This window comes from Rhipicephalus microplus, chromosome 3, assembly GCF_043290135.1.
Source record: "Rhipicephalus microplus isolate Deutch F79 chromosome 3, USDA_Rmic, whole genome shotgun sequence".
NCBI lineage: Eukaryota > Metazoa > Arthropoda > Arachnida > Ixodida > Ixodidae > Rhipicephalus > Rhipicephalus microplus.
Window position 1 is genome coordinate 1,035,869 of NC_134702.1, and position 9,555 is coordinate 1,045,423.

Sequence of the window (9,555 nt, forward strand, 5' to 3'; positions counted from 1 at the left end):
GCGCCCCGTATTCCAGGGTAACTGCCAGATAGCGCTCATGGCTCACGTGTGACACGACTTGATGAGCTTGTTTGCCTCCGCTGCACGCTCTAGGCACCCTAACGCAGCGCCTTCAGAATGCCATTCAATTTGCGGTGTAACATGCAGATGTCAAGCCATTTTTTTTTGTGTGTGGCAAGTATCTTGACAGTAAGTCGCACAGTGCCTTGTTTATACTTGAAGCATAATTGGCTGAAACGGTCTGGGCCAAATCTCCAATCTTTCGGGTCTGGCCCTAAAGGTTTGGGTACATATTTAAAAACACCGGGCCGGAGCATAGCATTTTCGGGCTGGGCTGAGCCCGGGCCCGAAAAAAAAATTACTCATGCAGCGCACTAAGCAGCAGCTAAGAGCACGACATACGCCCTACTCGAGAAGCAGAAGCTTAGGCCTGACCCGAGTAGTGCAAGGTGACCTACTTCTGGGAGGCTAGAGCCCAGCTTGTGATCACATCACCCAACCAAACCTCACTGGTCGCTATGGTTAGAGCGTCCGGTTCGAATGCGGGAGGTGCCGTGTTCTATTTCCAGTGTCGACTAGAAACCCACCAATTTTGCCGAATGGGCAAAGGAGTACCTGGCAGTCGGTTGTTTACGGGAACTCATTTCAAAAGGTGGCCCTGTAAAAGTCACCGAGAACAGCTTAATTTACTTTGGTGAAAGAGCAGCCACCGCTGCTGTGAGAGGCAGAGAATTGCTGTCGCCAGGTACCTACTGGTGAAATGTGTACAAGCGCACTTCCGGCCTGGTGCTCAGCAGAACGAAGTACACGCTGTGGGAAATTGGTGGCATGAGACCGACTGGCCTAAAATTTAGTTTTTTGTTTTCCTTTTCTTTCACATCAGTCAGGTTTTTCTAGCTTTTACGTGGCTCGTCTACTGAATCTGCTCCGCTTGGTTCGGAATGAAGCCCACGTGAGTCCGATCTAAATTTTACGGGTACTACCTAACTATGTCCTGATTAGCATGAAAATAAAAACTTCTGTCTTTGTAGGGAATGTTTTAATTAACAAGACATTAACTCAGGTCTGACTAGCAAAGATCTAGTGGCTATGTGCAATTTATCATATACTACTTAGCATAATCTTAGTAAAGCGCTAGAGAGTGTGATTTTAAATAGCGCACTTTTTAATAATTAGCGCTCATAATTAGCTCATTCTAATATTTATGGGTTCATTAGCAAGGTCTTTTTGAAATGTGCCCTAATTAGCTCTGTTGGTTTACTGACTTGGAATAATTAGATTGGTCACAGCGTGTTCTGAATTAGCCATGTGTACAAATTATTCCGCCGCACGTCTTTGGGGAGTAAGCAGACAACGAAGAGGACAAAGAGGTGCCAGCCGAGGCCGCTGATGATGATCGTCCACGTGACCTCGGCAAGCTCCAGTCGCGCTGTTGTTAGACAATCGGTCACAACTGAACTCAGAAGACAAGGTACTGCATTCTTAAGGATGTTTTAGTGCAGACATCAAACGATAGAAAATGAGTTTAAACAGATCTTAGCAAAATTTCCTGCCTTTTTCTTGCATGAATGGCCCTTAGAGGAACAACTAAATAAATGAAAGATAATGTCTCTTGCTTGAAGACACAACTTTGTCAACAGCACTGAACAGGACGCCGCGTTTCCACTGAAACACGCACTAAGGAATATATTTGACCTTCTCACTCATTCAAAAGGGTGTGTCCGCAGAGCTCGCTGAACTCGGGCCGTAGCATTCCTGCGTGGCAATCAGTAAAACGATAGCAAAAAAAATTGGCATATCCCATGCACCTGGGAATCAACTTTATGCGAAGCACGCGGAGAAAAGGTGACCGTGTGGCACTTTTTTTTTAGCAACGCGTCATGAAATGACGCTATAAATGTACAAATGTTGCAAGCAGAGACATATGTTGAAGAGCTGCAGATGTTTATATAACCAGTTTCCACTTGCAGAACGATGTCAGCTGGAAATGTGTTTTAGCACCACCAGAAGTTGATACGAAGCGCTGATACTCGCGAAGATGCTGGCCCTTGACACTGCTACTTAAATAAATTTCAGCACATGGCACGTCACCACAATTGACGGTAACCCGACGTGACGGCCGTATGAAAGGAGTACATATGCACTGTTAAAAAATTGGGTAGGCAGCACTACGACGACTATTGACGTTTCCCGAATATTAGCGTCTATTTGAAAAGTAGCTCCGATACTTGGCGTAGCTCTGTGGTCCTTGACCGTCACGCAGAATGCTTGGGTTCGATTCCTGCTGGGATCATGAAATTTATTATTTGCATTCGTCGGGTGGCCAGCGGTGCCTATGTCAAGTTTTTCTAAATACTGACATTTATTCTATGCCTTCGTTGGGTTGACGCTACCGATGTCGGGTATTGCTTAACGCTCACGCATTAATATTACCCACGTGTGTTCTCATCATCCCTGGGTATATACTAAGTGTCAATCACCTGTGGCACATACCCGCTTACCAGCGGCACATACCCGCCCATGAGTATGTGCCACTGTCTGACGGGAAGTGTTCGACGACGTACGCGACGGGGTTGTGACAATATTCATGTGTTCACCAGCGCGTCATAGTCGTCAAACTATCTTACCCTCCCATGTCAATTTTGGTTCATGCCAAGCTAAGTGGGTGACCATGAGAGCACCCAAACGTAAGCGGTTAGCTAGCTAGCTAGCTAGCTAGCTAGCTAGCTAGCTAGCTAGCTAGATAGATAGATAGATAGATAGATAGATAGATAGATAGATAGATAGATAGATAGATAGATAGATAGATAGATAGATAGATAGATAGATAGATAGATAGATAGACAGATAGATAGATAGATAGATAGATAGATAGATAGATAGATAGATAGATAGATAGATAGATAGATAGATAGATAGATAGATAGATAGATAGATAGATAGATAGATAGATAGATAGATAGATAGATAGATAGATAGATAGATAGATACGCTCAATGTCGCCTAAGTTTGCTAAGAAATGCTTCGCATTTAAGAACGTGTCGTATAAGTATTTCTCACATGCGTTGCGCGTCTCACAGCAAATTGGAAGGCACATAAGGCGTTATTGTAGTTTTTATGGCTGACATTAAGTAGCTGTGCGCCGCCATGGAGTGACCCAATGAGCAGGCAATAGACGATAACTGGATTTAGTTTCGTGAAATTCAAAAATACAGCTGTTGTAAACAAAGCTTTTAGCTAGATTGACTGGCTTAACAGGGACTGTGGAACATAGGAGACCGTTCATCGGAGGCTCAGCTTTGTTTACGTAGTCGATAGGGAATGCAGACCTAAGTTTGAAAAACATGCGACAGGAAGGAAGGAAGAGGCGTGTCTGAATGCATGTCGGTAGCGTACGTCAGCCGTTTCACCGAAATTTCAGAAGAGTTATCTCTTGCGTAAACCATCACGCGTGCCTAGGAAGCATCACTCGTTTGGCGGTCAAATACATCTTGCCAGTACGATGATTGATTGATATGTGGGGTTTAACGTCCAAAAACTACTTCATGATTATGAGAGACGCCGTAGTGGAGGGCTCCGGAAATTTCTAAATCTTGCCAGTACGTAATTTTTCTGCCTGTATACCTTCTTTTCTGTGACCGTGGTGTTCTCTCGCGTGTGATCGCACGCTCAGTGTTTTTACCATGTGTAAGTAGTATTACCCACATTACTCATTACGTGCTTAAGAAGGCCTTCTTGTTGTCTTTCCAGGCTACTTCAGAGACCAACAGGGCACTTACAAGGGTCTGTATCATCTCATCTGCATTGTGAATATGGCAGTAGCCGTCACGTGGTTCATCAAAATGCTACTCATCCGCAAGAAGGACAGAATCCAACTTCAAGGAATCTAGATAGCTGACCATGTAATTTTTATAATCAAGGACTGTGATCGTGTCGACGAAAACGATGGCTATCAAGATCGCGTTCGGCAGAGCTGTTTAGTAATTCGTAATTCCTCCGTACCTGCTTGCAGCAAACGAATCAACAATGCTTTGCGAGAATAAACGTATTTGGTTTTTCCCTGCACTGAGCAAGATGTAAGAAAGGAGAGAGAAAGAGTAAAAATATAGTCGCGCAAGGCTTCCTCACGTGTTACAAGGCTTCCTCACGCAATGATTCCTCACGTGTAACAAGGCTTCCTCATATAGTCGCGCAAGGCTTCCTCACGTTTACCCCTCTATATCCCACTCTTTGCTTGCTATGAATGAAAAAGAAACATTGTCATGAATACATGACAGAGAGAGACGCCGTAGTTGACAGCTCTGGAAATTTGGACAACCTGGGGTTCTTTAAAGTGCATGCAAATCTGAGCCCAAGGACCTACAGCATTTCCGCCTTCATCTTAAATAAGCCACCGCAGCCGGCATTCGATCTCGTGAACTACAGATCAGCAGCCGAATACCTTAGCCAATAGACCTCCGTGGTTGGGCCAATATCTTCACGGATAATCTCAAAATACTATCGTGTAACTGCCAGACATTTGCTGATAATCCCAATGAACTTTCTTTATTATTAAAAATGTTGCAATCTATGGTTTCTGGTCAACAAAATCTGAAATATTGTGTACACGCCAAACTTTCTGACCGGGGTAGCATTCCTGAACGACGTTCCGAGAACGTGTGATAGATGTGCACAGGTGGTCCCTGTGGTCATCTTGTGTGACCAAGCTTTCCCTTTGAGGGCGCACCTCATGAAGCCATTGAGCCATGACACATGTCTCAGCCCACAAAGGAAGCTATGCAGTTATCAGTAATCGAAACTCAAATGAGTAGGGGAGAAGGCATTTGGGCGGGTGAAGTTTAGGTAAACAATGAAGCCCATGTAATGTAATGTTGACAGTGCCTTGACAGTAAGTCGTCCATGCTGGACAATGAACATCTGCGAGTAGTGGCGCCTTATGCAGTGCTGGACCTTGAACGTCCAAGCCAGTGACTTGCTGTTTGAGCAGCCAAAAAGCAACACATGTTAGAACGGTGGAGAGTCAGTCAGAAGTGCGCTTGTAGTGTATCCTACCAACAGTGGGAACGGTACTGAGACTGCGTTGACGGCACGTTCATTGGGCTGTTTTTATTTTCTTTTTGGTTACTATCTTATGAATTTACCAGTTTCATCGTTGGAACTAATGGTGGCGTTGCCTGAACTTCATTTACTAGGCCAACGCAACCACGAACCTTTCCGGCATGTTCTGTGAGCAAAACAAATCTGATTTCTTAGGCAGACTTACATAGCATGTCCCGCTGCTGGCATATTGCAAACCTAGCTCTGTGAAAAACGAGGAAAGAGAACCGGGCCTGAGCACCTCACTACTTTCGATGTCAACGTAACAACTGCCCCAGCCCATGGCTCAAGCTCGTACACGCGCCCCTTCATTCTCCTTTGTTTGCGGTATACTCCCACGACCAGTCAAGTTGCACACGTGTTACGAAAGCTTTGAGTGAGTATGCTAGGTGTTAAACAGCAACGGCAGAGATTAGCCAATAACATTAAAGCTACGTGAGGTGTCAGTCTGTCTTGCGAGGGAAGCCGTCCATTCAGCCGTAGTGTGTAGATGACTTGACCGTACAGTTGTTTGCCATCTTCAGCCCAAACAGAGGGCTTTCGCTCTTCTTGCATCGCTTGTTGTAGGTTGAGTCTGATCTTGGCCTCATTTTGTAAACTCGCGAGGTTCCCAAATATGTGCACGCTCCTTGGGAGTGAGGTTTTTTCATGTGCTCCTGGTGTTGCATCTGGAGCTTCTGCAGTTGCTGCATGCTTATTTGCTGCTTGTCCACGGGGAGCAGGGGTGGGGGTCCGGTACTCATTCGCGGTTGCTAAGTTCGAAACTGCATTGGAGCTGGATGAAGTCTCTGGAATCTATTATTCTTCTTCCTCGCTCGACGACGGCGATGCAGAAACATCCTGGTTCTTTCGTACAGTTACCCCGCCAAACGCTTTGGAAGGCGTCGGAGGCCCGTACACGTGCACTGGTGTTGGCAGCAGAGTGTTGGAGTCTGTCTGGGTGTCGTGAACGATTACGTCCACCAAGCTTATGTCTCCTTTGGAACATTTTGAGCCACATCAGAGTACTTAGAGCGATCCCCGCCACGCAGGTGCTTCCGACTGGAGCTCACAGGTGCATTCGATCTGCATGAAGACTCTGAAGTCGAAAATGATTCTTCTTCCTCGCTTGACGAGGATGACGATGATCACGACGGGGCTGGCGCATCCTGGTTCCGTTGGCCAGTGACCTCGCCGAGGACAAGAATCTTGGTCACGTTGGAAGGCAGCAGAGATTTGTCCAAGTCCTCTGAGACCAATAGCGGATTGTCAATGTCCGTCCCAGAGTTGGAACGATGGCGCACGTCGAGGTGGCGTTTTCGGGTACATGGGTCTCAGCCACGATGACGTTTTACAGCGGAAGCTGTTGTGAGATCACAACTTGGGTCACGCGATGTTGTCCGCCACCGCCACTGGTGTCCGTAAGCACATCTGGCGAAAGTAGAAAAAAATCACAGCATATCCACGAGTTGAATGATCACGAGTGGGGCAAAGCGGACGGATCAATCGATGGATGAACGGATGGACGCATGGACGGATGCACGAATAGACGGACGCACGGACGGACGGATGAATGCTTGGACAAACGCACAGGTGAACGGATGGACACACGGGCTGATGAATGGACGCATGTACGAACGCAAGGACGGATCATGGATGGACGCACACATGGACGAACACAGGAACGAACGCATGGACGGACGGATGTACGGACGGACTGATGGATGAGAGGATGGACGGAAGAATGCACGGACGGACACTACACGGACGGACGAATAGACGCATGCACGATTAGACGGACGCATGAATGAACCAATGGGCGCACGGATGGACAGATGGACGTACGGACGCACGCATTGATGGACGGATGGATGCACGTATGGACGGAAGCAAGAACGAATGAACAGATGGAAGTACGGACAGACTGATGGACGTTCACTCTACTCATCATCATTCAATCCATGGATATGCTGCGATTTTTAATATTTATCATACCACAAGTAAAGTCCTTTGGTATCGTACCATTTGCATTTTCAGCGAATATGCATTTCGTTATATGTACAAGTACCACCCTCTACGGCCTGTTCAAGAACTAACGACAGGTGGATATACATACGAATACGACGGGACGCGCAGCCCACTTCTTGAGAAGCTTCGCCCCTAAAACTTTGGGAAGGTCGACCAGACGCACGTACGGTCTGCTACTCTACGGGATGGTTAAAAGGGTTGAACAATCGACGGAAAGAATGGCCAGGAAAATAGAAACGAGGCTCTCACTTCAATTCCGTCAGTTACCGAAGCCAGGTGTTTGCATAACTACCCCACGGTCTGTTGTAGCACTCTTTGTAATTTGTACATAGTAGGACATGCGACTCATGACAGCAGCAGATATTTCTGGCAATGACATTATCGGAGGAGGGCGGGTGTGCAAATTTTCATATATACACGCACACATGCAAACATAGACACGAAAATATATAAAGAGTGATTTGAAACCCCTCCTCGCTCCTCCCCCCCCCCACCGGATGATTTCTGGCTGCGCCGATGATTGATCGTACTCATTGGTGCACTATATTATTGAAAATTAACACTGACCTTTCGGCAACACTCTAAGTACAGCCATCTCACATCTTTTCATCATGTATTCCTCACATACAAGTGCCGCCATCCAGCGGACATTCTAAGGACCGCTCTTTCAGGTATGTGCCACTGGTGGCTACATACACCAACGGTGGATCGACAGATTCACACCCTAAGGAACTTCGCCCCTAAAACTTAGCAGCAATGATACGGTGGTGCTCGAATTCGGGTCCGCTGGGTGCCAGCCCAGTATTCTACCACTGAACCACACCTCTGCTTGGGACTTGTCGCAAACTTGCCTTAGGCAGGCTTGATGTTGGGAAAGCAATCGTGTTAATACGATTCGTAAAGTGTTTTAAAACAGCGAAAGAACAATCAGTCGTCACAAAATGCGGATAGCGTGACGACTGGGTCGTCCAATGCCTCAACCCATTACAAAAGCTTGTTCTTGTTCCCCTATTAGCTGTGGCGCATACCCACTTCAGCCATATTTTCTCATTGTCGTCAGCCACTACATGAACAATTGGCGCGAAATTGCTAGTAAGTGTTCAGCGGATACGACGCTTCTCAGAAGAATGACAAAAAATAGCATAGCGAATGCCGGCCTACTACCGAAATTTCTTTAACATTAATGTCCTAGTGGGAATCAAGCAAGCGTGCTTGCAGTGGTTACCCTATAAGTACTTTGAAAGGCTTTGAAAGGCCGTGCTCTTCTAGCTTTCGCTATGACTGTGCTGTGCCTTCCACGCAGGCCTAGCGGTTTTTTTTTTTAGACATCGCTGCGGGAGTCTCCCGATGACTTCTTGATCACGGTGTATCTCTCTTGGCGAGTCCTCGTTTGCGCCGGATCCCTGCATGATGCGCATGGCGTAGTGCCAGAGCTGTGCGGTCTGGCGCTCGTACATTCAGCGCAGGTCTCTGGCGTCAGGCGCCATCTTCTTGTGGGGTTCGGTGGCGTCGTAGAAGGTCATGGGGTGCCTGTACTCGCTTGAGTGCGGCTCGTATATAGCAGCGCTGCTGCTCAAACTCCCCATTGTCGACTTGCTTGGATTTGAGGGGAGACGAAGTGAAGAGCCTATCACCAGAGTCGGGCTTGAGGAACACGCAGGTTGAGAGGTAGGGCCCGACGTACTGGTGCTTCTGAGACAAGTCCTGCAGCTACATGGTGCCATGCGACGTGCAGTACATGCGTTTGCAATATAAACCTGGGAAGTAGGACTGTTGTGGCAGGCTGCGGTCATTAGAAGTCAGGTCCTTGTAGTTCGTGCGGTTGGTTCATCCATGAGCGAGAGTCGACGACCAGACGAACCGGGTAGGTATCAGCACCAGAAGTAAGCGTAAGAAGCGATGAAGGAGACCCGGACCCAAGCGTCTGGCTACTTCCAAACTGTCACACTCCGTGCTCATGCCCGCGCGCCTTCCTTCTCTTTTATTTGCGACAAGCTCCTCTTAAGCTGTTTCCAACAGTGGTTTTCATGCCCTCGTTCACCTCATGGAAGTTTTAGCCGTTTTAGATGCGGAGCATCTAATACTCGAGGCTTGTAGTGCGACGCCGTCCACAAGCTTCCTCCTCCTTCTTCCACCATCTGTGCATCCCTTCCTCCTCTACACACCGCGCGCGCTTCACTCCTCCACCATCTGTGCACCCTTCCTCCTCTACACACCGCGTGCGCTTCTCCTCTTCACGAGCATTCGCTAGCTGTATAATGTAGCGCGCATGCGCCGTCGCGCTTCGAGAACATCGGCAGCTGACGCGCGCGCATGCGCCGTTGCGCTTCTCCCCGTTCTCGAACATTCGACAGCTGACAGTGGACGTGCTTTGCTTCACCGAGACGTGGAACACCAATAACGTCGACGTTACGGGATACGCTTCGGTCGCGCGGACGCACGGGTTCCAAC

At 47.6% G+C, this 9,555-nt stretch overlaps 1 protein-coding gene across 3 annotated transcripts in view; it reads left to right on the plus strand.

The window, feature by feature from the left end:
* Positions 1-4,065, plus strand: part of LOC119184582 (monocarboxylate transporter 12-B) — a 226,395-nt gene extending 222,330 nt beyond the window's left edge. Inside the window, exons 4-5 of one of the 3 annotated variants that reach the window (XM_075888704.1) lie at positions 1,348-1,471; positions 3,751-3,876. In XM_075888704.1, the coding sequence (XP_075744819.1) occupies positions 1,348-1,439 (92 nt within the window). In that variant the 3' untranslated portion in view covers positions 1,440-1,471; positions 3,751-3,876. Of the gene's footprint in view, positions 1-1,347; positions 1,472-3,750 lie in introns of all 3 variants that reach the window. The other 2 variants (XM_075888705.1, XM_037433972.2) reach the window with 2 other exon arrangements.
* Positions 4,066-9,555: the final 5,490 nt, after the last annotated feature.